Below are 26,646 nucleotides of genomic sequence, written 5' to 3'. Positions count from 1 at the left end.
CAAATGAAGACTCCAGCTGCTGTAGACCCGAAACTATGGAAGCCCTTGTGTTCTAGAAAAGGAGCTGGGTGGTTTCTGTAATTACCACCACCTCCCCCTCCCCACCGTGGTAGCAGGCCAGGTTCTCTCACACTTCTAAAACTTTGGCTAAGGCCAGGTGGGCAGGAGGAGGAGGGCAGGTGGGTGCCTAACTTGATTTTGTAAACACCTACTTCAAACAAAACCTACGAGGCCCAGGACAGTGTCCTGGGTGGAAGTGTCCGTGTGGCAGACGCACAAGCTCAACCCCAGATTCTACCAAAATAATTTAATTAGAAACACAGGCAAGGGAGGCCGAAAGGGCCGCTTTCCCCATGGCGAGAAGCAAACCACACCACAGGGACAAGCCCCTTCGCGATGCACAGGCGGGACTGCTCCGTCTGGCCACCAGGGGGCGGTCCGGCACAGGGTCCACGTGGCAAGAGGTCGCGGCCTCCCAGGTGACAAAGCAAACCTGACACGGGCAGGGCTGGGGCAGGTCAGTCGGAGCTGTCCCCATCTGGGCCGCTGTCCGGGGTGGGTGAGAGCAGGGGTCTCCGGCGGGAGCGCTTGACCCGGCGGGGGGGCATCAGCAGCCTCCGCTTCAGCACAGCTACGGGCAGGGTGGGGACCGGTCAGAGAATGGCAGCGAGACCAGGGAGGGCCAGGGCTGGGCTGGGTGGGTAAAGAGAGTAACTGCTCACCAGCCACCGTGTCCTGGCTGTCTGCCGTGGGCTCCCAGTAAATGCTCTCCCCGCGTCGGAAGTTTCGGTGCAGCCGAGTGCAGAGCGTGGCCAGAGTGAGCAGCACTAACAGGAAGGTCAGGGCCATGGCAGCCCAAGCAGCCTCCTCCGTGCGCGGGGTGGGGCCCCGGGCCACCCGCGGTGACACGGGAGGTGCCGCTGCCCAAGGGGCTGGGGATGCCTCCCCTGGACAGGTGCAGCCCCCTGGGCTGCTTTGCCCTTTGGGCACTTGAGCCTCTATCCTGGAGCTGGCATTGCCTCCCAGCTCCTCAGACAGCAAGCGGAGAGTGGGCACAGGCGGCGCATCACCCCCCTCACCCCGAGCTGCCAACATGGGCTGCCTGGCCTCCAAGCTCCGAGGGGAAGCAGAGGCGAACCTCAGGCCTGAGGGGGTGGGCTGGAGACCCAGGGCAGCCCGCAGCCCACGCCTCTTGGCACCACCAGGAGGGAGGGGCCTGGACCCCCTAGTTGCCTCCTCTGCACCAGGGGGCCGCCAGCTCCGCAGAGTAAAGGCCAAGGCTGGAGCCTTTGGGGAGAGAGACAGGAGTCACCCTTTCCTTGCCCAGATAGCCCAATGCCCAACCCCACCACCAACCAAGCCCAGCACCCCTCACCTGCACACACCCTCTCCAGCACAGCCTCCCTCTACCTGGCCTTGGCACCAAGGACCCAGAAAGCCCATCAGAGCAGAGCCATGCCTTCTCCTTCCTCTGTCTCCGCCGCCGCCTCCTCTTCAGCAGGTGGGCAGCCCAGGCCGGCTCTATCCACGCCATCTCCAGCACCACCCCCCATGCTGCCAGCACCAGGGGCTAGGAAAGGGGAGCTAAGATGAAGGTGGGGAGCAAGTAGGAAGAAGTCCCTGAATTTTCCTTCCCCTGCACACAGGGCTACCGCCTCTGCCGGAGCCAGACAGTCACCTTTCATCAACCACTTACCCGCTCCTGAGTAAGGCTAGAGTCAGGGGCCAGTGAGGGCTGGGCCACACAAACGTGGGCCAGGAGGGCAAGCTGGAGCTTCAGCCAAGGGTGCACGCAGGGGTGGTAGAGGAAGCTGACATCCTCGGCCTAGAGATAAAAGCATGGAGACATCACGCCAGGACCAGAGCGCTCTCTGAGAATCCCAAGGCCTCCCATCCTGGGGGGCCAGCTTAAAGGGATTCCTGGGGTGGCCAGATGACCCATCTTCAGGACTCAGGAAAGGACAAAGAGCCCTGGATGCTGGTGAGCATTCCCTCCTGCCTCTGAGTGTTCCTCTCATCTCTCCACTCCATCAGGTGCCACCCCTCAAAGCTCACAGTTAACGCTCTCAGACCCCACTCTTCAGCTGTATTTCTCTGCACCTGCAACAGTGGCTCCCCAGGTCCCCAGTCTAGACTGTAAGCATCCCCCACAGGGACACCAGGTCTTCTATTTATTGACTCTATCTATATATTCAATCTCCCCCCAAACATCCAAATACAGGGCGCTCAGGCAGCAGATGCACAATCCCACGATGGAAACACTTCATCAATTATTAATTATTCTTTGACTGAGCTGACCTGATGCTCAGCACTGTGCCAGATGCTATAGGAGATTCCAAAAGACAACTCCTGGACTCTGCTTGCAGGGAATGTAAAGGAAACAGGGCAATAGAACTAATGCAAATGAAAGAGCAAACTAATAAAACTCAAAGTGGCTAGTTGCTCAATTATAAGAGCTAAGCTGTAAGCATTACATGAATTTGGAGAAGGTGATGAGTAAGGGCTGGCGTGATCAGGCAAGTTCTCAAGAAAGCTGACTGGGCTTTGGAGGTGGATGGGATGGATGGCAGGAGGGCAGGGAGCTGCCCACTTCAGCTTCAGGTCAGGATAGGCCCAGTGTGGAGAATAAGCAGCAGCAAAGGTACAGCAATGGGAATGAGCCTGGAACTCACATGTGTGGTGAGTAGACCAACACAACTGGAGAGAACCAAAGATCTGGGGAGGTCAGATGAGGTTTATTTAAGCAGGGCCTGAAAAAGCTGGGGGTAGGGGTGGGGAGAGGCATCAGATGGGTATGACCATGATAAGATGAGAATAAAGAGCCATTGAAGGTTTCTGAACAGTGGAATGATTTAATGAAAGGGTGTTTGAGGGAAGGAATCAGGTAGGTGGCATGAGGTTTCTTGACCTGGAGCTATTACAAGGTTCAAAAGATGTTTTGGCTCATCTCAGTTAAACATCTGCCTTCAGCTCAGGTCGTGATCCCAAAGTCTGTGGGACCCGCATCCATCATCGGAGCCTGCATCCATGGGGACTCCCAGCTCAGCGGGGAGCCTGCTTTCCCTCTGCCCCTCCCCCACACCCCTCCCCCCAACGCTCCTGCTCCCTCCCTCCCCCTCTCTCTCAAATAAATAAAATAGTAAAAAAAAAAAAAAAGGTTAGATGTTTCAAAAGGAAAACCCAAAGGGACAGGGAAGCTATCTGACCACTAGCAACGAAAACAGAGGCAGCCATGCAAGGCGAACCCACGGTTTGGTGCCTGGTAACCTCGGGCACACTCTTTACCTCGGCACACCCTTACCAACCCCCTTGCACTTCCTTACAGCTTCCTACTCCCCCCAAGTGCTATCACACACAGCTCGTTTAGTCCTCGGGAGCAGAGACGTTACTAATATCCCCTTAAGAAAACTGGGGCCCAGAGAAGTCAGGAGCCGTCCCACAGTCACACAGCAGAGTTGGGGCAAGGGTTGTTTTTTGGGTCAGGGTTGCCCTTGCAGCCTCCTGCCTACGGGCAGACAGCTACCGCCCGACAGCATTCCTGACGCAGCACTGACAGGGCAGAGGCCCGCGGCTCCCTGTCCTGGGCCTGACAGCACTGTCTCCTCCTGAGGGAAGAGGTGGAGAATGGAGCTGGAGAGCAGAAAAGGCGGAGAACGCCTGCCAGGAGCTCGCGCTTTCCCACCGAGGACGGCCCCCGCCTTGCACTTACCGGCCATCGGCTCCTCCGCGCGTAAGTCACTCTCGGCGACACCTATGCATGGGGGGAAAAGAGGGCTTAGAGCAGCTGGGGGACTCCGTGCGGGGGAGGGGGGGGCAGCAGGCCCCACACCGCCGGCCGGGAGGGAGACGTTGGCGACTGACGGCCAGAGGAACCGGCAGAGGTCCTCAGAGCGTGACTGTGGAGGGCGCAGCGAGGCCAGAGCGGGGCTGGGCTGCTCCTTCACACCCTTCTCTCCCACCCCCCCGCCAGGCTCCTACCTGCGGGGGCAGAGGCCACAGGCCGTCGGGACAACCGGCTCTCGCTTCCTCCTCCGGCTCCGCCACCACCTGTGGGTCCAAAGCACAGAAGAGCTGCGGCACTGGGCTCGGCGGGGGCCCTGCCCCTCTCCCTCCCGGGCCCAGCCCGCCAGGGGAGGGCTCCTAGTCCCCTCTCCACGCGCCACTCCTTCCAGGACGAACTTTCGGCAAAGCGCTTTGAGATCCGAGGCCGAAGCCTTCTCGCGAGCGGATGGCCTTACCTCACTGGGACCTAGGAGCCCCGCAAGGGCTGCCAGGAGAAGCAGCTGGGGCGAAGGCGGAGGAGGCGCCATCCCGGCCCGCCCGGGAATCTGCCGGCCGCCCAGCAAGCCAGGGGGCGCGCGCCCCTGCGTCGCCTCCCGCGCCGCCCGTGTGCCCACGTAGACCCCGGGCGCGCGCGCGCGGGCGCCGTCCCGCCCCCGCCTCCAGACCGCGCGCCCCGGCGCCCCAGGACCGCGCGCCCCCGTCTCGCCCCGCCCCGCCCCCGCAGCTGCGTGCTACTCTCGCCCCGCCTCCGCCCCGCCCCAGTGCCCGCCCACAACCGCAGACCCTGCGCGCACGCGTCCTAAACTCGAAGCCGGAAAAGTTTCGCGCACGAGCCCGGCCCCAGTGCACCGCGCTGCAGGACAGGCGGGGATCCCTCCTTAGCCCGCGCTTTCGTCCCAGCGCGTCTCCGCGGCCTGCAGAGCGCAGCTGCAGTGCATGGGTGGTGGGATCATGGAGCGAGGCGAAGGGCGGGAAATGAGATCCCAGTGGACCGAGTAGCCCCGGAGGGAATACCGGTACGCTCCTCCGGCAAACCCGCTTCAGACACGTCAGTGTGACCTGCAGCTAGAAGAGGGGCAGAATCAAGAAGTCCGAGCTGCGGAAGGAAGAGGGTCACCACTCTAGAGCTTCACCTTCAGTCCATCCCACCCGTGCCCTCGCAAATAGGGCCCGAACCCAGAGGAGCTTCGGAGGGTCTCGGGCCTCTACCCTCCCCAGGCCCAGAACTCCGAGGAAGCCGAAGCCGGGCCTGGGGCTGCTTTGCTCCCCCACTCCCGCCTTCGCTCTTGTTTGTTGAGCGATAGCCGGCGTGTGCTCAGGGAGATATTTGTCACCGTGAGGTGGAGGAGTCACAGGCTTCGCCCCCAGCAGGGAGCGCTGGCCGGACCTCCCCTGAAGTGGGGGCGGGGGCGCGGGCGCCGGCTCTGCTACCCTCTTTCCAGAGCCCTTCTCCTTGGCCCGGCTCAGGATTTTGGGGAAAGACGGGAACGTGTGTGGAGGGTGAAGGTTGAGATGCCCAGCCTCAAACTTCGAAATAGAGCCAAAGTGGGTTATTTCAAAATAGAGCAAGAACGTGACTTACAAGGGGGTTAATTATCCCTCCCTCCCTCGTTCCCCTGTAATTGCCAGTTACTGAAGTGATGAAGGGACTGCAACCTAACCCCTGCCACAGCCCCATCACAGGATGACAGGCATCCCCCTAGCAGCGCGCCTGTGTGCATCTTTCCCCCCCAGTTTGGGGCTGTTGCTTCTGGGGAAGTCTTTCTCAGGGAGCGGTGTTGAGGATTTCCATTAGCTGAAGCCCCTCCTGGGAGCCCCATGCGCCGGGGGGGGATCCGGACGGCGCGCTGATGCAGGCCAGGGAACGAGCAGCCCCCGGCAGCAAACCTGCTGTGGGGCGGGACGCCGGCCAAGCCCCCGCGGGCCCGGAGACGGACCCCCCGCCCGGCCGGGCTCTAGCGCAGTTGAGGGTGCCCGCACGGCCGAGAAAAACACCGAGGTCAGAGAGCGCGGCCGAGCCTGGGGAGGGAGGAGCGGTTAGTGGCTCCGGCTGCAGCTGCAGCGGCCCCGCGGGAGCCCGAGAGCCCGCGCTCGGAGCTGGGGTTTATTCACTTCTCCCTTTTGCGACTTCTCAGCTGCGGCCCCTGAGGGCGCAGCGACTCAGGGTCTCCCCGCGCAGCTACACACCAAGCGGGGCCGAGGGGAGGGGTCGGCGGGGACTCTGATGCTTATCCCGGTGCCCCGATCCGAGTCTCCCCACTCTCTGCCGCCAACACCCCACTCCTCGGCTTGCTGCCCTCCCCACTCCCTTCCGGCTCGCTGGCGCGTCCTCGCTCCCTTTTTGTGGCCTAGGCTCCTTTCACCCTCTGCTCCGGCTTGTCGCAATCGCTGTACAAAGGGCCTGGGGCGGGATTGGGGGGGGCGGGCGAGGGGAGCCGGGGCCGAACTGGCTGCCTCTGCAGGGCCACGGCCAATCCCGAGCGCCCACCGCCCACTCCCACCCCACCCCCACCCCACCCCCGCGCAGGAGAGCCCTGGGCAGCTCCGCCCGCAGAGCCGGGAGCTCGCCGAGGGGACGGCCCCGCCGCCTGCCACCCTCCACCCGCCGGGGGCTCTCCTACCTCGCCATGCCGCCGTGGGGCGCCGCCCTCGCCCTGCTCCTGGCCGCGCTCGCACTGCTTGGCCTGCTGGCCCCGCGGCTGCGGCGCGCCGTCGGAGCGAGGACCCTGCCGGGAGCCCGCGGCCAGGACCACGAGAAGGAGGCGGACGGCCGAGGGGCCGCGGCCCCGTTCAGCGACGGACGGGAGCCGCTGCCCGGCGGGTGCAGGCTCCTCTGTAAACCGTCGGCGCTGGCCCAGTGCCTGCTGAGCGCCTTGAGACGCTCGACTGCGCTGGAGCCGCGCCCGCGCTCCTGGCTCTCTGGGCCCCACCTGCAGACCCTCTGCCACTTCGTGCTGCCGGTAGGGCCGGGGCCTGAGCTGGCCAGGGAGTACCTGCAGTTAGCGGACGACGGGCTGGTGGCCCTGGACTGGGTCGTGGGACCTTGTCCCCGGGGCCGGCGGGTCACCAACGCCGGCGGCCTCCCCGCGGTGCTGCTGGTGATCCCCAATGCATGGGGGCGCCTCACTCGCAACGTGCTCGGCCTCTGCCTGCTCGCCCTGGAGCGCGGCTACTACCCGGTCATCTTCCACCGCCGCGGCCACCACGGCTGCCCGCTGGTCAGCCCCCGGCTGCAGCCTTTCGGGGACCCGTCCGACCTCAAGGAGGCGGTCACTTACATCCGCTTCCGACACCCGGCGGCCCCTCTGTTCGCGGTGAGCGAGGGCTCGGGCTCGGCGCTTCTGCTATCCTACCTGGGTGAGTGCGGCTCCTCCAGCTATGTGACCGGAGCCGCCTGCATCTCGCCCGTGCTGCGCTGCCGCGAGTGGTTTGAGGCCGGCCTGCCCTGGCCCTACGAGCGGGGCTTTCTGCTCCACCAGAAGGTGGCCCTCAGCAGGTGGGTAACGGAGGCCGCAGACCGGCTAGAGGGAAATAGGGATCTTGGGCTGACGAAGAAACGGCCCTGCCTGGTATCGAATCACATAGGTTTAGGGCAATTTGGGCAAAGTTCTCTTCACACACTTTCCGAGGCTGTCCAAACCCTCCAGTCTAGACAGAACCAGGGAAACAGCTTTAAAAGCCATGGACGGACTTAGCATCATTACGCTAGAACAGGGACTCCTGCCATGGGGCCCCACAGCCTCAGGTTCGCCCCAGGGTGTCCTAGCAACCTGAGCACCTGCCCCACCTGTAAGCAGAGGCAGCGCCAGACAAGTTTACCACTTAACCCACAGCTTGTCAAATCAGCAAAGAGGGTCCTGGAAGCAATTGCAACTGATTGTCCACAATGTTTCCTTGTAACATCTGAGGCTGGAGGTGACAGGAATCAGAAATTTTGTGGTATGTGATTTATTAACATTCTCTGGACCCCACGAAGGTTTTTGCATATTCCTTGATATTGATCCAAAAATGTAAAGAGTATGTCAACATACTTTTTTAAAAAATCTCCAAAAGGAGAGCAATCCACCATTAGGTTGACAGGTGAGGCTTTGGCACTGAAGAGGCCTGAACGACCATGCCCACAGCAAATGACCAGGCCTCAGCTTGCACTGTTGCCTTCCTAGGAGGTGGCAAAATGAGGTCAAAGACATTCAAGCAGAAAGTGTGGTGAGGCAGAAAGACCTGGGATGTCCAGTCAGACCCACGTTAGTTCAAATCCTAGCACTGGGTAGGTGCTCAGAAAGTGGTGGCAAATTGTGATTTCTCTTTTTCTCCTTGCTCCGTTTTGTTCTGAGAAGGTCAAACCCTGAGCTTAACAATGGCCCGAAGTGCTGTCACGGCAGAGCAGTCCAAGGCAAGGTGTTCTCATATGGCTTAATTGCCAGTTTCCATCCCCAAATGACACCCCCGCTCCCTGCCCAGTGCTGACTCGAGGCACCAGCTGACGGATAAGGTGAGGGAAGTGGAGAGGAAATCCGGGCCTTTAGGTTCTGTGCTGCCCATGGAAGTTTGGAATGGAAAACTCAGGGCAAGCCTCTTTGAATGTTTGCCGGAGACACACATCCAAATTCAACTGGAAGTCTGGATTGGTCCACCCAAAGCCCTGAGCTGCCCATCCCAGCCTTCGTGTCAGGGTGCCAGGCTCTCTCCATGGAGGTTGAAACAGGAAAAATGTCCCTCTTCCCCAGAGCAGTGGTTCTCAGGCTCCCATGTGGGAATTTACCCTCTAAAGTAATTACACTCCTGGCTACTTCCTCTGCCGCTCAGCCCTCTCTAGGAATACCTGTACCACGGCTCAAGGTTTGCCATTATCTGGACAGCATGTTAGCTTTTAAATATTAGACTAATATAACCTGAAGTAAAATGTTAATGATGGGGGGGATGTCACCTGCTGGTTTGAATAGTCTGAGCCAGGGAGTTCTAGGAGGGGTTCGGGAGGTGATGGTTCAAAGCAGGTTGCCTAGAAGGTCAGGAGTCGAGGTGAAGAGGAGGGCTGTCACTATGGATCAGCCGCTGTGAAGTCATTTGCTGCCCCAGGGCTAGGCAGGTTAATGCCATGAATGCAGGCCTGGGAGGAACTGTGACACAGGCATGAGGGGAGAAATGCCCTGAATGCCAGCCCATGTTGCCAGACCTTTCCATTTCCCAAGAGATCCCAAATATCTGCAATTTATGTGAAATCTCCTGGTTTTATATGATGACAGTGGGGTGCCTGGCCTGCTCAGTCCGTAGAGCATGTGACTCTTGATCTCAGGGTTGCTGTCCCTCCTTTGGGCATAGAGTTCACTTAAAAAAAAAAAATCTTTAAATGATGACAATGAAATGGAAGTTTAGTATCATACGGCCAAAGGGTGGCCTCTGTGGCCAGAACCTGGCCCGCGGCCTGCCCCTCTGGGACTCCTGCTGTCGATTCGTTTTCTCACTCCTCCCTCTCTCTCCTACCTTCCCTGTTCTGCGTCGTGCTGCCAGGTACGCCTCGGCCCTGCAGGACACCGTGGACACCCACAGACTGTTCAGGAGCCGCTCCCTGCGCGAGTTTGAGGAGACCCTCTTCTGCCACACCAAGAGTTTCCCCATCAGCTGGGACACTTACTGGGACCACAACGACCCCCTCCGGGACGTGGATGAAGCCGCTGTGCCTGTGCTGTGTATCTCCAGCGCCGACGACCCTGTGTGCGGGCCCCCAGACCACTTTCTGCCCACGGAACTGTTTCACAACAACCCCTACTTCTTCCTCCTGCTCAGTCACCACGGAGGCCACTGCGGCTTCCTGCGCCAGGAGCCCTTGCCAGCCTGGAGCCATGAGGTCATCTTGGAGTACTTCCGGGCCTTGACTGAGTTCTTCCGAACGGAAGAGAGGATGAAAGGGCTGAGCAGGCACCGGGCTTCGTTCCTGGGGGGCCGGCGTCGCTGGGGAACCCTGCAGAAAAGGGAGGCCTCTCCCTCTTCCAATCTGGACGAGATCTTTAGCTGGAAGCGATCGTATACGAGGTGAGACCTGTCCCAAGAACAGAGCTGGGCATGCCAGAGTCCTGAAACGGCCGTGAGGACGGAAGGGGGCCTGCAGCTGGAGGCCTTTGCCGCTGATTCGGCCCCCTCTCTCCTAGACTGGTCTGTGGAAAGAGATGGAACTTCCAGCAAGCTGGTGCTCACTTTACCCTGAGAACACTCCTGCCCCAGGCTTTGGTCAACACATTCCAGCTCTTCCTGGTCCGCAGCTGGGCTGTCACTGTCACGCTCTCCAGTCACCAACCCCCTAAGCCAAAGAATAGCACCCTTTGAGTCTATGGACTCGAGAAAATGCTCTGTCCCTAGCGAGGACCCTAGAGAAAATGGGTGTATGTGCGTCATCGGGAAGCTCTGTCCCACATAAATAATCAGCCCTCCGACCCTGATTCTCAAGCTGGAGCCACTCAGTGTCGGGAGGACAGGATGTTTGTGTCTCAGTCCCACTTCCCTCATTCGGTTCTGTGGTTGTGGCACTCTGCTGACTTCATGCTGCGGCCGCCGTGGAAGCAGCCTCCTAGAGCCACGGGGCTGCGTCAGTCTTGCGTGAGTGTGCGAAAGGCGGCCAAGGCAGTAAGTGCGGTGCCGAGGCTGGGCTGGTGAGGACCTCAAGGTACAGAGTGTGTCCGTCGTCTGCAAGCCTGAGGTCCGGTCTTCCAGACCAGTCCTGCGGATCTTGGTTGGGCTGATCTGGGGCTTCAGGCTAGGGTTTCAAGCCTAGGGAGATCTTCAGGATGATTTTAGGAAGAGGGAGTCCTCGCACACAGGGTCCGCCAGCCTCTGGGGCACTCTGGCTGCTCCCTCCAGTACCGTTCCTGGAGATTACTCCAGAAAGTCCTAACCAGGGCTGGTTTTCTTCTGCCGTGCGGGCTTCTCCTAGGTGGTGAAGAGTATAAACCTGCTATCCTTGGTGTTTTCTGGGTCGTTGCCCTCTTTTCTGACACTACTTCTAGCCTCTTCCTTTCCAGAGCCTGGAGAGACATCTGGGACCAGAGAAAACAAAAGTTGCAAGAGGTTGGCAAGCGCTTACTCAGTGACGTGAATATTTCACATTACCATGCTTTTTCTGCTCAATTTATTCAAAAGGCCATCCGTGTCAATGTAGAAAAGGCTTCTTCCTGGATCTGGCCACTCAGGGGCTGGTTTTATGGTGTTTGGTTTTGTGAGGAATAATGTTGAAGATCAGAGTAAAGCAAAGCATGGCATGGATTGATCCCCACATCCTGGTTTCAATTAGGCCATTAAACATTATCATAGGACATCTAGTTCTAGGTGTTGCTACGAAGTTTTATTTTAATTTGTCATCAAGAAAGAAGACACCTGTTATAACAGGAAGCTCCCTCCTGGCCTCACAAACAGCAAACCAATTTTAAAGAGGAGAGATGTTATCAAAAGCCATGTCCTGTGGCTCGGTATGAGGAATTCCAGGGGCCATAATTTCAGGTTTGGATAATCTTAGTCCAACCATGTTCTAGATCGAATAGGCAGTAACTAGGGTGCCTGGGTGGCTCAGTGGTTAAGTATCTGCCTTCGGCTCAGGTCATGATCCCAGGGTCCTGGGATGGAGCCCTGCATCGGGGGGGTTCCCCCTGCTCCGCAGGAAGCCTGCTTCTCCCTCTCCCACTCCCCCTGCTTGTGTTTCCTCTCTAGCTGTGTCTCTCTCTGTCAAATAAATAAATAAAATAGGAAGAAACTCTGAACTATCCCAGAATCTCACCTGAGATGCAGACAATGCTCAATTATATCTAAGGCACATTATCCTGTCATAAAAAAAAATCACTTCCCTCCTTCCTCATTTCTTGCTCCCCCTCCTCCATGGTCCCCACCTGACATTCTTTCACCCTTTCTGAGCAGGAGAAATAATGAGGAACTGAAATTTAAAGCCATTCTACTGCTCATTTACAGCATCCATCTAGGGTTTGCTGAGGAAGAATTACTGACGTCTGGCCATCCCCTCCCCCCAGCATCTGGTACAATAGGGATTTCAGTTAATTAGGGTGCTGCAGATCCCCCCCCCCACCATGCAGGACCCCAGGATCATTCAGAACTGACCGCAGTATGGGGGCAGCCCAGTGGGTTTTAACCTGTTGGGCTTACGGGGCCCCAATGGCTGAGCTCTGGATTATTTCTCTAGGCCGGATACCATGGAACTCTGGTTCTTTAAGGTAAAAGCTTTTGGAGAAATTGTGAGTGGTTTTCTTTTCCTTTTTTATAAGAAAGCCAAGCTTGCAGGGGTGGGGGGGTGGGTATATACATGTAACATTTTTCTTTCAGTGACAGCCCAGGTTTCACTCATTCCCTTGGACCCACAGCCCTAATACAGAGACTGATTATTTCTCCTGTGTCCCCTGTGCCACATGTGCTTATAACCTATCTCAGGAAGCTACTTCTTTCTCATCTTCCCATCACTTTTTCAGCAAATTCTGCCAAAAATGTGCAGTTCCTGTTCAAGCAGGTTTGGGTGACCCTGACCTTCAGTCTAACACTGAAGGAATCGTCCATATTGGCTCTGTTTTGGTGAACAGCTAATCACACGAAACCAGCTGGAAGAACCCCAGGCACACTATTCTGAGACAATATGTGACCCTTGAACAAAATCCCAAGTTATGAGTTTGAGGAAACAAGAAACAACAAAATAAAACTAAGACAACCCAAAGAAGTACCACTGAATTGGTTTTCCAGGTCTCGAGTCTTAAGCGATCTTTGCAGGCCTCATTCACTTGCTTGCCTTCCTTTTGGTCTCTTCATTATTTATTACCACCTTCAAGTGGTAAGAGAAAACAACAACTCCCCAAACACAATGGTTTAGAGGAGGTATGATCTCAGAAGTAGATGGAGTCCTCTGTCTCCTCCCATTGAATCAGAATGCAGGGAGCAAAGGACTGAAGGCTTCTGCTCTCGGAGACCTAAGACTGTGCTTGCTATGACTTAATTCTTAGTATTTTATGTTCTTTATACATAGGTTTCTAGGGTGTCTTGGCCAGAGATGATGGTATGTAGAAGAAAGCACCAGCTCCTCACTTTGAGGAGATATCATCTCTGTTTTGAGTGAAGGTATCCTTTTTGAGTACTGTTAAAAAAGAGGCCTTGACACAGGAAGTATCAGCTTGGCTTTATAGACAACCTCAAAATTACCCCCGAGTCAGAAGCTCCTCTCTACTTATCTTCTACCCAGACCACAGATCTTTCGTCAGTCAGCCACCCTTGGTATCTTCCTTTAGAAATGAACTTTAGCATGAATTCCTCTCCCTGCTTAAACAAGCAGATACAATTGGCCACTTGGGTATAACTTGGTAACAATGCCAGTAAGGATCTGTGATTCCCTAGCCAAGCCACAAAGGATGGCATCAGAAATCTTCCCTAGTTCTTACCATTGGCAGAGACAAGACTGAGGAGTTATACACAGAGAGTGCCCAGAGACGGAATGAACACCTCAGGAATTCTCACGTCACTGGTGGGACATGTAAGCTAGACTGCTGTTTGGCACACATCATGGTGGGGACATAAGCCAAGAAATAAGGGTGTCCTAAATGAGTTTTTGTTTTTGTTTTTTTTAAAAGTAAACCCTATGCCCAACATGGGGCTTGAACTCACAGCCCTGAGATCAGGAGTTGCATACTCTACCGACTGAGCCAGCCAGGTGCCCCAAGATTGGATAGAAGGTCACTTCTCATCTGGGAGTTGGTGAACCAAAATAATGCAAATGAGCTCGCTGGGTTGTAAAGACTTTTGGTTGGCTTGAGAATCAAGATCACAGACCTGATCCAGATTCTGGGAGCTGGGAGATGACATAAAGATTTTAATGAAAATAACCTTGCCAAAGTGACCAGAGGATGTTTTAAAGTGTCCAGGAAGAACTAAGAGTTTGAAGGAAAAGTGGAATTTCATAAAACAAAGACACTAACACATCAAAAATTAATGTCTCTAGCCTCTCCGCCTCCAGCCTTCCTGTATAATGATAATGAGGTAATACCCTAGTACTTATCACTAGTGTGGTTGAACAAAAACTTCTCCCCAACTTGTTTGCTTCTGAATAATAAACTGCAGTCTCCCCTGCAACTATGGAAAGTCATTATTTTTTAAATCTCTAGAAACAAAGGCACTGTTTGTCTTCTGAAGTCCTCAGTGTACTGAGCCATACATGCTTACCTACCTGCAGAGTTAAGAGAGTCTCCCTGCACATTCTCTGTTCACCGGCTGTTGCTTCACTTCTGTACATCTAGCTTTGTGTCTCCTGACACTAACCAGTGGCAGCTCTGTTTAATCAACAACCAGGCCTCCTGCTCTGGGCTAATAATTTCCCAGCAAGCTCAAAATTCCCTGGTCATCGATGGTACCTACAGAGATATTTCCCACTGAGCAATTAGTAATTTGGGCATTGAATATAGAGTACTGAAGTAGCTTGGAGATGAGGGTTCTAGTTGCTACTTTATCTGTGACTTGTGTGTCTTTGGGAAAGTTATTTTACAAGTTGCTCCATATGAAAAGACCGAAACTATAAATAGGCCCTAATTTTTTTTTTAAGATTTATTTATTTTAGAGAGAGAGGGGTGCGAGCGGGGGAGGAAGGAGGGAAGCAGTCTCCCCGCTGAGTGAGGAGCCCAACATAGGACTCGATCTCAGGACTCTGAGATCATGACCTGAGCTGCAATCAAGAGGAGGACGCTTAACCAACTGAGCCACCCAGGTGCCCCAATAGGCCTTAATTTAGGAGATCTGTTAGGATATAATGAAATAGTAAAAGTAGGTGAGATCCCATTCTCCAAGTCTACTTAGTTCATCAACCGGAGCTCAAAGACCTCTATGATGAGGTGTTATCTGCTTTCCGATCAGAATGTATTCCCCAATTCTTATAAGGCCAAGAAGTTCCAGTTATTCCACTGCAAAGCTGGGAAGGGCCTACATGAGCTGGGTCCTGGGTTGCTCATTTGAGGGCAAACTCTCCCACCCCCTTCTCAAACGTGTACACATACACATACTCAATAACCTTGTTATAGCTAATAGGTTTCACACTGGTTCATTTGTTCTGCTGGCCAAAACCCACCTGTTTTCCTAGTTCTTATAAATGATAGAGAAGATGTGGCTTTAAGATCTCACCATTATTAGTGATGGAGCTAAAGACCAGAACTCAAATCAGTGCTATTTATGCCATACTTTGCCTTCTAGTCCCTGGCTGAGATGACAGTATAAATAATGCCCATTTTAGACTTCATAATGTAAAGGATGGTAACAAAAGGGGAAAGAATTCCTCAGAGCTGCTCTAGTACACACCTCTGTGGGAAAGCCATGCACATTAATCTATAAATGGAACCCTTAAAGTTGCTTATTGCATAGCCTCAACACCCTCTGCAACTCTGTCTCCCTCTACCATTAAGAACAAGTATCTGCAGGGGCGCCTGGGTGGCTCAGTGGTTGAGCGTCTGCCGAAGGTCATGGTCCCAGGGTCCTGCGATCGAGCCTCGCATCGGGCTCCCTGCTCAGCGGGAAGCCTGTTTCTCCCTCTCCCACTCCCCCTGCTTGTGTTCCCTCTCTCGCTGTGTCTCTCTGTCAAATAAATAAGATCTTAAAAAAAAAAAAAAAGAACAAATATCTGCAGGTATGGTAGCAATTAAAGTCACTAACTGGCCAAGACACATACAGGAAAGCCTTGTTCTGCAGCTGGCATCTCTAAGATGTAAGTGACAGCACTAGCTTATCATCACTGGGGCTGTGGAGCTAGCCAAACACTGTGGTAAACTTTTACTTATGTTCAAATTTCTTTTACAGTCAGGTAGGATAGGCTTTGACCCCTAAACTTAACTCAGAGCATCTTTGATGCATTTAGACAATGACAAATTAGACATTTGTTTTGGGTTGTTGGTAGTGGATACAGGCTAGAAGTACAAGTTTTACAATACTCTCCTTCCATGATAGTCCAAAGAGCCCAAGTGTAGGGACAAGGCAGAAAGAAATCTTGTTTCTTAAACCTTTTTTGAGTTCCTCCAAATTCAAGGTAGGATGTTGAAAATGCTGGCGATAGGCGATCTGGGATCTAATCATGGCTCTCCCACCTCGCTGTTTGACCCAGGCAAATTACACTATATAAATTGTTAATCTCAAAAATAGCTCAGTATCACCATACTAGGAGTTAAAAAGCTGTGTTAAGGGCACCTGGGTGGCTCAGTTGGTTAAGCAACTGCCTTCAGCTCAGGTCATGATCCCGGAGTCCAGGGCTCCCTGCTCAGCGGGGAGTCTGCTTCTCCCTCTGACCCTCCCCCCTCTTATTCTCTCTCACTCTCTCTCAAATAAATAAACTCTTAAAAAAAAAAAAAATCTGTGTTAAAAAGTTAAAAGTGCTTTTCCAGACAATATTCTATTCAATAAAATAGCCAATACTTTTTTAAATGACACTTAAAACTTTCCTAATTAAAAAACATTAAACTCCCCTCTCCCCAGTTTAGCCTTCTTACAAAAATAGTCACTTTAACAGTGTTTTAAGCAATGGGCCTAGATATTTGTCCCATACAGGGGCAGAAAATATGATGATTTTCAAATCATCAAAAGGTGAGACCACCTTCTGAAGTTTTTACAAGGTTCAAGAACTGCATATATTCACGTGTCCATATACCATGTGTGGGAGGAGTTGGGAGTTCTATAGACTAGAACAGAGGTCTGTATAAAAACTGAAGAACCTGCATCAAACGATTAGAACCTAAAGTAGAATCACCTCACACCCACAACACAATAGGCCACTTCATTCTCTGGGCAAACAGAATATTGAGGCAATTAGACCAGAGGGTTTACGTCCACATCAGGGAGTTCACTCTTACCTCTTTCTTACACATTTTTGTAATAACACCAACATCCAGCACAGTGCCTGAGATTATCCAATAGTCAAATATACTTTATCTTTGGAAATAAAATTACTTAAAAAAGCTAAGCAGACACTCTGTGTACTAAAATTACTTTATTACAGTTGATTTTTTTAAACATTTCCTTTGCTATGATACAAAGGATACTTACAAACAAAATATTACATATGACCTTGTTTTCGCTCTTATGTTCTGACAACTTGGTAACAGCTTTAAATGCACAATCTATACAATTAATACAGGTTATATATGAACTATAAGGTATGTTGAACCAGAAGAATACTGACAATATACTGTACAATAAGCCTTACCAGTTAGTGCTGCGGACCATTTCTACCAAAAGGAAAATGCACATCTGTACAGTCACCTTTACCAGCTGGTGCTGACAGTGAGGGGAGAGGCTTCTTCCCCATTGCAACCCTTGATAAGCCTCCACTGTGGGCATCTGTTTGGTCCGAAAATTGAGAGGACTGTGTATATTTAAAATTAGTCATTGGTAAAGTGGCAGAACATCACTTTCAACACGATAATCTCTCACCAAAATATCAGTCCTAGTTTTAAAAGACCACAAGTCCTTTGTCTACCACGAAAACCCTACAGGCTCAAGGGCTTTGGGAGATGAGAAGATAAAGGCTGCCAAAAAAGGAGGCAAGAAACCAAGCCAAAATCTAGGTCTTGCAAAATCATCATTTTTCCCTTCACCAAAGGGAACTAGAAATGTACAAATTCATTGATGAACCTCAATGATAACGTATCAGTTAGCTGATAACCCTCATTTTATCTGGACCCCTGACTTGTGGGAATAACTGAAAGATTGTTAATAATACATACCACTTTTAGAAAAGAACTTCTTGCTTAGTTAAAATATTCCCTTTAGCCACCAAAGCTGGTCCTGGGCTATTACAGGTGTGCATTCATCTCTCAATGGTCTACTCAGAAATGATAAGGTTACAGCTTTTTTTCTTTTCTTTTTTCTTTTTTAAATAAAAAAAGCAATTGACTGAAGCATTTTTCTTTTTTTTTTAGGTAAATAGCAAAAATAAAAATAAAAACCAACCCTGGCATTTGCACAAATAATGCAAATGGAGCGATATGGCCTTTAAGGTAAGGAGTTAGTAGAAAGGAAGAGAGAAGTGAAGAAAATTCAGAGAAAACGATGTATTAACTTTTCTTTTTAAAAATTTCTACAATACATGTGCAAAAAAATCATGCTGGTTGAGGAAAACAAAGGGAAATGAGTATATAAAACTAAAAACATAAATAATATGTTTGGATGACTGGTGAAAGCAGAAACCAACCTGGGTTACAAAAAGGATTATACATTCAAGATGCTCTTAAACCCAGTGGGATAACTTATGTTAAAACTGTGTTAATAGTTACGTTAAAAATCTCAAGTTTGTTTTTAAATCTTCACAATACAAGCAAAGCTGTTTTAAAATATACACTATACATATTTCTCAAAGTCTCTCCAACCTTATTAATGTGTATTAGGCTTTTTCATATACTAAAACAAGGGGGTTCTGAAAGCTAGATTGCTCAGAGTAACCCATCCATTATTTAAATGTCTGTCTTAAGTTTTAAATGGGTTAAAAATTTTAGCAGACTTACATAAATACGATTTAGCAACACAAGTGTTAATTTAAAAAACTCTAAAGCATTTACAAATTATCTGGTTGGAATAGTCTGGGAAAGTTATGTGCACTATTACTTTAAAATGTTATTTACATCAGACCACTGCTTTTGTAAAAATTTCTCTAAAAGATAAAAAATAAAACTAAATAAATTTGGAGAATTAACCTATTCTAAAGTAGCAGAGAAGGATCATAAAAGGAAAGGTAAAATAAGAACAAAATTATCTTCTAATAGAAACCCCACATATCCTCTCCACTTGGATTTTGCCCTATGAAACCACCTGCAACTCCTATTAGGCTCATATATCAAGTGTCAAGATAATGTGGTAAAATATCTTGTCAGATAAATTACTGGCCTCAAGTGGATTTTTTTTTTTTTAATTTTTCCACCTTGTGTCTCTGGCTTGGATTATTTTAGAACACATATATGTAACTAATTGGTGGGGCACTCTAAGTAGGCACAATTCCCATTTAATGTGGAATAAAAGGCGTAACACATAAAATGTTGGGGAGAAGTGGTGGTGGTTTCTTCGATACTATGAAATGCAAGGAAGCACATTTGGAATGGGCACCAAAAAAGAGCTATCTGGCAACACACCAGGGGCAGCCAACATCTTAATAAACTAAACATAGCTGTCTATGACAAAAAGGGGGTTAGAAGGGTTCTAGGACCCTCAACCCCTCACTGTTTGATATGTGCCAAATAGTCACATGGACCAGCCAGAATCTGAAAACATTAAGCAGTTACATCTTTAAATCACATAATTCACTCCATGACCATGTGCAATTTATAATAACAATTATGTTCATGCTGAGGCAATGTATTTGAGGGCTCAGAAGAAGCAAAATGTGCCACTGAGAGAAACCTGTTCCCACACGACTGGTCTTCATGCTTTCAAGTGGCCCTAATACATCTTTGAAGCTAAGCCAAGCCATGCAAAAGCAAAGAGTACACACTTTTCATTAACAGTGGTATCTCATTTCTAAACTCCACTGACCACAGAGTTGCCACTGAAACATAGGAGTACTGAATGCACACAAATGAGGGCTCACGGATTTTTAAAAATGCATTTCCCTCGTCTGTGTTTACCAGCCTTTCATACCTTAGGCTACAAGAAAGGTTTAATGGGGATAATGACAAAGGAACATATGTAATTCTGGAAAAAGGAAAAATGCTCCAGAAATGGGATCAGTGTGCCAGCAGTTAGCATAGTTCATTTCATCTGAAAATTCAGCTACAGAGCCCAATAAACAGTTCCAAGCCATAATGTTACCACCTGCATAATTTACATAAACATGAGAACTCTTGCACTTTATAGACAAAACACACATCTGTAAACATGGCCACTGGGGGAGGGAGGCTCCCTACCTCATTCATGATTGAAAACATGTAATCATTATATTAAATAAAATGACTTTGCTTCAAAAGATGTAAAACCTGACCAATGATTATGCTTCATTTCCCCGTTTAACAACATTTAAGCATTAATTCTAAAAATGTCACCTAGGATGGTTTCAGGATTGGATGCTAGGACCACAACTGGTAATGACAGCAACTCCTCTCTAGCTGGCACAGACTTATAAACCTTAGTACAAAACCAAAAAATACAGAAACTAGGCCAATTTGTTAGCTACATATTTACAGATAATTACATGATTTTTCACTCATAATTGCTAAAAACTACGAGCGAAAAGGAAACTGTGCAGGCTGAATTACCCGTACTTTGGGGGGAATCCTTGGGCATCAAAACGCCCTTTTCATTCATTCAGAAGTCTCTTCTCTCCACTTTTTCATGGCAAGCTACCTACAATGTCCAGGTTGGTATATCCAGTGGGCATCCTGTCTCAGAGAGGATTAACTTTTTTCTCTATTAAAGAAGAATCTCTTGTATATTTAAAATCAAAAAATAAACCCCACACAATCAAACAGACACATACACACACGCAAAAAAATATCTCTGAAACTTCAAAAAGGATTGCTGGGAAACAGTTAACAGTGATGGTGACATAGTAAGTGGCTCCCCAGTTTTAATTCTCTGCCTTTATTTTCTTTAAAGGATATCTATTTTTGGGTGGGTGGGAGAGAAGTGCAAGTTTAAGAAACCCACAACAGGCAGATAAGGTGCATACTAATTTTTATTTCTTATAATCTGAAAACTATCATTAGGCCAAATGGGTTCTCTTCCCTTGTGTGAGTGAAATTTTGGAAATCTGAACATAAATGAGGGAAAAATTAGTCAACATGACTTTAAGGGGGGCTACCAGAATTCAGTAGAAACTATAAATGTACATTAACGGAAGAGTTCTCAGCTTCACTTCTTGCTCTACACAGTGTTTAAATAAAACTTACTTCCTTACAAATTAATAGTCATTTCCAATGTAGACCTACTGTGGTGTTTTCATAAAAGTGCAGACAACATAACCACACACACAGCAAAATAGACTTCAATCAGTAGTCCTTGCATACAAGAGGCAAGTCTGCTAAGTGTACAGCACACTCTTCATCCTTTAAGGAATCTGAGGATGGGAAATTTCCAGTTCTTAACTAGGAGTGAGTGAGTGCCTTCTCAAAGGCAATGCTACAACCTGGTTAGGGGCACTATCACGTTACATGAGGGAAAAACAAAATAGAGAGAACTGATTTCTCTTTAATAATGATCTGTATTTTGGTAAGCAGCTCAAAGATGACAGCCCAAGTTTTGGCTTTGTTCCTTAGAGAAGGTAGTTTTCTATCTAAGAAACAAGAACCTCTTCTTCCATCATTATAGGAGATTCACACTTATACACCTTAAATATATTATTTTCTGACTTGAATACAAACTAAACACTTCACATTGTGAGCATGGGACAGAATGAAGGACCATATAAACTTCCCAGGAAAGGGTTGCTGTGTTGGGCCAAATCTGTGCTTGAATAGCAGTGGCTCAGAAGGGCTAGAAGGTGCACGAAGAACTTACTATTAGCAAGCAAGAGGCGGCTCAAGGGAGAAAGCCCCACACCAATACCATATCCTTCTCTCCCAGTGGCCATTTCCTGTTGATCTCATAGTTTAGGAGAACCTTAGATGCTTTAGCAGTAATTCCTTTCTCGGCTGTTTCGGTCCTTAGCAAAATTTATAAATATTAGTATTAATGGAATAAAGAGAGCAGGAGGATCAATGGCATCACTCCTAAGAAACACGTTTAGATTGCGCATACGGAGACCGTGACTTCCTGGTTCTTTTCATCATCTCTGCAGAGGAATCACCACCAGTGTTTTGAATTTCCACGGTTCATTTCTCTCTGCATCACTTATCTTTTATTGCATCACAACACAAACTCACAGAAATGCTGACTGGCTCCACCCCAGCAGTATTTTACTGCATTGCAACTTATGGCTCCACGTTTACTTTCTTTCCACCCACACAAGTGCTAAGAAGGGAGTAAAAAAGAAAAGATTGCATCTAATGACCACCTTCTCATAAATATCAACCCAGAATACTCATTCTTAAGAAACACATGCATTCTTGCCTTAACTGAGGACTGAAATAACAAAGTAAGAGAACCTTAAGCGCCCTGATGGAACTGTACAGTATGAGTTACATCCACCTATCTATACACACACACAGACACTCATATGTATATACAGTATATACATACAAATGATAATAGCTATACCAAAATGTGCATATTTAACACAGTTTTAAAAAGCCAGTAGATCATGGTATAATACAATTTATTTCCACTAGTGAATGGCACACATGGAGAAATGCAAAGGAGGTGTTTCAAGTACAATATTTTTCACAGGTGAAAATAAACAGTATTATTCCAGTGTCCAACACAATGTATTCTATAAAAGTTTAAAATGCCAGACATTTAGTACTTAAAGAAGTAGAAAGTTACTAAAGTCTGCCTTATGGTCTGAAAAAGATACTCATAGAGTTTTCAATTTTTGGATAAGGGGTGAGGAAAAATAGGAGGGAGTGTCAAGGACAGTTTTAGTGTACTGAATGGTCTTGACAGCTAAAAATCATGACTATGCTAAAAAGTTCAATTCACCAAAGAAATCCTTGGCCTTGGGTACCAAGCATATTATACCTGTGGGGGTGGTTCAAATGCAGGACTATTCATCTCTAGGCATCGAAATGACTAAAAGGAATGGCAGCTCTAAATTAAAATAATATAAACACATTTTCCAGCTAACATGATCTATATCAATGAAAATACTTTCAGATACTATAATTGGGGGTTACAGTGAAATTTAATAAGAAGAGAAAAAGTATGTGCAAAAGGAAGGGAAGCCAATTAGGAATAATATATTTCAAGGTATGAGGTTTTGCATTTTTAAAATGCTAACTTAAAAAAAGGAAGAGAAAGTGAACACAAGAAACTTTTTACTGCCAAGCTCTGGATACCAGATATAGCATTGCAACTTTCTGATATGCTGGACAAATTTCCCATATTTTTTATTTTCTTAAATACATATATACCAAGTGAACACCAACACTGGGGAGGAGGTAGTATTAATTTGATCAAATGTTGACATTTGTACACCGATTCAGAAAGTGCTTGCTTCTTTCTTTAGGATCTCTCAAAACCTTTCAAATTTTCCTGCTACAACCTTTACTCCTGGATGATTCCTACCATGTATGAGATTCCTCAGAAGTTAGATCTTACAAACACACACAAACCAATTAACTGTAATTATTTTTGCAAACTATAAATATTTTAATTAAAATTAACTTAATGGAATAATCCAGGTATCATCATGACCTACACGTAAAACTGGTTGCCACACAATTAAATCAGATATAAAGCCCTACTGGATAGACATTTGGAGTCAGTATTCAATCACAATTTTACAAGTATATATGAACTCAGTATCTCAATTTGACTAATTTAAGTCCATAAGTAGATTTTAACATGTATCACTGGTAATGTTTTGGATTTTAAAGAGTTTTGTATGCAAAATTGATCTGCTCCCCTATTCCACCCCTCCAGTAGTACAGATGGGCCAGATTAATAGTTTTGTAAAAGGTATCAAATTCCATTACATTTTTGGACATTTAATTAATTCTAAAGACTTCTCCTATCATCTTCTTCCAAACAGGTACATTTCTCAATTTGTTTGAAATACTGTATATTTTAATGCAAAAAAAGATATTGAGAAAATTAAAAGCCCCTTTAATTAGATAGGACAAGTGCATATTATGTTCACCTAAAAACTGGTAATCTTGAGCATGGCCAAAAGAACAATGTATCTGAGTGCTACCTGAAACACTGCCTAAAACTGAGTGTGAATTCTACTGTTATTTTGGTTTTAAAAAGATTTACATTAAAATATTATTTTTTCTTCCAGTCATCTTTAAATGAATGCCAGAAACACCTAAAGGGGAGGATTCGTGGAGAGACTGAGCTGACATACCTGGGGAAGATTTACATTTGGTTGACAAAAACCAAGATTTCAACAGTGATAGATTACTGTTTGGTCATTAGTCAGGTCTAGGTGAAGAGTATCATTGAGAGGGACTTAGAGAATTCTAACTTGGAGCCCTCTGACCACATTAAAAGTAGGACCCAAAGTTAGCAGCAAGGGTTCTTCAAGACAACTGGGGAGGGGGCAGGACAATAACTTGTAAGAAGTTCTAGTCTCACTGGAAAGGACATTTTTTTTCCTTTGATTCATACTCATAGCTCCTTATCCACCTTCAACTCAATTTCCACACTGGCTGTGGAATACCAAGTAACATCTGACTTTTAGCATTGGGTTGATCCTTCATTGCAAAACAACATAAAACAAAACAAAATATGCCCCTTTCTGGAAAAAAGTTAGCTTTTGTTAAGAGATTCCCTGACCACTATAACTTTATTTTTTTTTAATTTGCCAAACTTGCTAGTTCCTTTTCAGTAGTACTTTAGCACTGAGGCTAGAGACTTCTGCAAGTGGTGTTTCCTATTGTGTGATGTTAACATGATGCCAAATGGTCACTAAGTCTCAAGGAACTAGAAGTTTGTAAAGTACTGCAGCAACAAAAACAGCCAGGAAAAAAAAGGACCTGCACATGCAGCAAAATCTACAGTGGTGAAGAGGATTAGTCAGCAGCTGGTAAAGTCATTGGCTCAGTGACTCCTGGTTCACTATGGCAACTACACATTTAAATAATTGGCTATTCTACTTGTAAACAGGAAATCCCATAAGCCAAAGGGGGGATAATCAAATTATGTCTTTGTAGTGTGATGAGAATTCCAATGGATGGCAGTTTGCAAATATGGCATCATTCATATGCCTCCGGCATTTGACTCATAGTGGCTATATGTCTCTGTTTTTATACAAAGTAAAAGTACTGTTTGGGGTCTTGGCAGTTACAGAGCTTAGCTAGGATGAGACATCACAGTATAAGCAACAAAACGTTAGGATATATAGGCTTCATCTCCTCACTCTGCTGCTGAACATACCCACCACATGAACTTTCAGGGGCCTCTCTCACCCTCTGGTCTCCCCTTTGAAGGCTCACAGGTTTGTAGATGCAATTCCTACACAACTCAGTGATCTCCTGAAGCACCTCCATCTCACCATGCCACAAAGAAGGCACAATTGAACGGACAAAACAAAAAACAAAAACAAAAACTGACAAACCTATGCAGCACTCAGAAAAAGAACTAAGTTGTTTTCTACTCTCTGAAAAAGTCAATGCAACCCTTTAGTGTTCATGGATTTCCACTTTTTTACTCCAAATGAGGCTGAGAAGTCAGACCAATTTAATAAAGAAAATACACTGATTGGGGGATACAGGTGTGTTTCCATAATCACTTGTTTCAGCATATGCTGCCTGCTGTGAGTGGCTCATGAGAATTTGGGGTACGCAGAAAGGCTTGAGATCTTTTCACAAATTTCTTAGGATATAGTTGCCCCAAAGTAATGACTCAAGCCACTGTGCTGCATTCTGTTTTTTTCAGTGTTCAGTAAATATCCCCAATCTAGCCGATTTCTTTTTATATAAACACATCAATTCCCCTTTTCAAAATTTTCCCAAAAGTTAAAAAACAAAAAACCCGGCAGCCAAATACTATGACATCCCAATTAGTAAACACAAACCAGAATGCTTTACAAAAATGAATGAAATATACCATATGCACTCAGCTCCCACACTGTAGTACCCAAGTGAGGAGGCTGCTGTGATGATGTCTGTAGGCAGTTTCTTTTGGCAGACAGCTCCAGCGGAATTGCCACTCTCAATTATTAAGTTATGTATAAGACATGTGTGACCCATTGGATATTTGTGAAGTGACACTCGTGCTTCTGCTCATGCCCTGCTCTGTCCGTCCCCCAGAAGCTGTCCGCCTCAGAGCCTGAGGGCTATTGCGGACTCCCATACTGCTACCTCGGGGTACCCCTTGCATTGGCCCTGAAGGGTGACCCCATGGCTGGGGTCCACCTTGCATTGGATGGCCCCAAGCTTGTGGTGGGCCACCCATGGGGTGACCCCAGTGAGGTCCTGGACCCCCAGTAGGATTGTGAGACCAACCAGAAGCTCCCGGGTAGCTGTGGCTAAATGCCTCAGGGGAGAGATTGGAAAGGACCATGTTACTAAAACCTAGTCTCATGCTTTCAGAGTCAAAAGCTTCAATTTCTCTGGCTTGACGCTCCAGCAGGCTTCGTATTCGTTCTGTGCGTTCATTCTGCAAAGCCAACATCTCTTCTTCAATCTGTTCAGCGTTGGGGGAGAGAAGGAAAAAGAAAACTGATTTATTTTTAAAAATCTATAAACTAAGGAAGCAATAATTACTCAGCTTTGAAGTGAATCACAAAAAGTTTACTCTGGCTACCTTATGGATGTACATTTAAAAACTGAAATGGGGCGCCTGGCTGGCTCAGTCTGAAGAGCATGCAACTCTTTTAAGAGAGGGAGAGAGAGGGGCAGAGGATCTTAAGTAGGCTCTACACCCAGCACAGGGTTCAATCTCACAACCCTGAGATCATGACCTGAGCTGAAATCAGGGTTCCAGCCCCAAGGTGGGTGTAGAGATTACTTAAAAATAAAAAAATAAAAACTTTTTTAAAAAAATTCTATAAAAAAACTTAGAGATGTACTGTAGGAATTGTACATAATTTATATTTTTAAAATACATGTAAGATCAGGGATGTCTGGGTGGCTCAGTCAGTTAAATGTCTGCCTTTGGCTCAGGTCATGATCTCAGCGTCCTTGGAATGAGCCCTGCATTGGGCGCCCTGCTCAGCGGGGCATCTGCTTCTCCCTTTGCCCCTCCCCTCTGTTCACGCTCTCTCTCATGCTCTCTCAAAATAAATAAATCATATCTTTAAAAAATGAGTAAGATCAAGTTCTTTTTAAAAATTAG

At 48.1% G+C, this 26,646-nt stretch overlaps 3 protein-coding genes across 9 annotated transcripts in view; 1 reads left to right on the top strand and 2 right to left on the bottom strand.

Annotated features, from left to right (window-relative positions):
* Nucleotides 1–292: 292 nt before the first annotated feature.
* TP53I13 (tumor protein p53 inducible protein 13) lies at nt 293–6,499 on the bottom strand. Of its 3 annotated transcripts, none has more exons than XM_088028402.1 (7): nt 6,405–6,499; nt 3,979–4,047; nt 3,710–3,751; nt 1,697–1,825; nt 1,376–1,570; nt 723–1,287; nt 293–631 (listed from the first exon to the last, which is right to left on the bottom strand). In XM_088028402.1, exons 5-7 carry the CDS (start codon nt 1,532–1,534, stop codon nt 519–521), a joined length of 837 nt encoding a protein of 278 aa, XP_087884528.1. In that variant the 5' UTR covers nt 1,535–1,570; nt 1,697–1,825; nt 3,710–3,751; nt 3,979–4,047; nt 6,405–6,499; the 3' UTR covers nt 293–518. The 3 variants fall into 3 exon arrangements, with proteins under 3 accessions (XP_087884528.1, XP_027965109.1, XP_027965110.1); XM_028109308.2 differs by lacking the exon at nt 6,405–6,499 and adding an exon at nt 4,239–4,402; XM_028109309.2 differs by lacking the exon at nt 6,405–6,499 and adding an exon at nt 4,239–4,402 and having other exon boundaries at nt 1,460–1,570.
* ABHD15 (abhydrolase domain containing 15) lies at nt 6,348–19,731 on the top strand. 4 transcript variants are annotated; one of them, XR_015769364.1, is made up of 4 exons: nt 6,348–7,279; nt 9,292–9,813; nt 13,389–13,794; nt 17,706–19,731. XR_015769364.1 is itself a non-coding variant. In XM_028109307.2 (3 exons), exons 1-3 carry the CDS (start codon nt 6,411–6,413, stop codon nt 17,707–17,709), a joined length of 1,395 nt encoding a protein of 464 aa, XP_027965108.1. In that variant the 5' UTR covers nt 6,348–6,410; the 3' UTR covers nt 17,710–19,731. The 4 variants fall into 4 exon arrangements, 3 of the variants coding, with proteins under 3 accessions (XP_027965108.1, XP_027965106.1, XP_027965107.1); XM_028109307.2 differs by lacking the exon at nt 13,389–13,794; XM_028109305.2 differs by lacking the exon at nt 17,706–19,731 and having other exon boundaries at nt 13,389–16,103.
* The window catches only part of TAOK1 (TAO kinase 1), a 151,429-nt gene continuing 141,540 nt past the window's right edge, over nt 16,758–26,646 (bottom strand). For both annotated transcript variants that reach the window (XM_028109304.2, XM_088028401.1), the window contains one exon: nt 16,758–25,995. In XM_028109304.2, the coding sequence (XP_027965105.1) occupies nt 25,534–25,995 (462 nt within the window). In that variant the 3' untranslated portion in view covers nt 16,758–25,533. The remainder of the gene's footprint in view (nt 25,996–26,646) is intronic.

Source organism: Eumetopias jubatus, unplaced genomic scaffold (assembly GCF_037043125.1).
Source record: "Eumetopias jubatus isolate StellerSeaLion01/CBP00866 unplaced genomic scaffold, mEumJub1_p1.0 scaffold_10, whole genome shotgun sequence".
In the NCBI taxonomy this organism is placed as follows: Eukaryota; Metazoa; Chordata; class Mammalia; order Carnivora; family Otariidae; genus Eumetopias; species Eumetopias jubatus.
Note: the sequence above shows the minus strand (reverse complement) of the source record. Positions and strands in the feature narration are given on the sequence as shown.

Excerpts from the sequence above, each read along its gene's own strand:
- TP53I13 (XM_028109308.2), bottom strand. The coding sequence starts at position 4,310 with ATGGCGCCTCCTCCGCCTTCGCCCCAGCTGCTTCTCCTGGCAGCCCTT. Across the intron at positions 4,048-4,238 it reads GGCTCCTAGGTCCCAGTGAG|GTGGTGGCGGAGCCGGAGGA; the intron begins GTAAGGCCATCC and ends TTGGACCCACAG. Across the intron at positions 1,571-1,696 it reads CTAGCCTTACTCAGGAGCGG|CCCCTGGTGCTGGCAGCATG; the intron begins GTAAGTGGTTGA and ends CCCCTTTCCTAG.
- ABHD15 (XM_028109305.2), top strand. The coding sequence starts at position 6,411 with ATGCCGCCGTGGGGCGCCGCCCTCGCCCTGCTCCTGGCCGCGCTCGCA. Across the intron at positions 7,280-9,291 it reads CAGAAGGTGGCCCTCAGCAG|GTACGCCTCGGCCCTGCAGG; the intron begins GTGGGTAACGGA and ends TCGTGCTGCCAG. Across the intron at positions 9,814-13,388 it reads TGGAAGCGATCGTATACGAG|TAAACCCTATGCCCAACATG; the intron begins GTGAGACCTGTC and ends TTTTTTTAAAAG.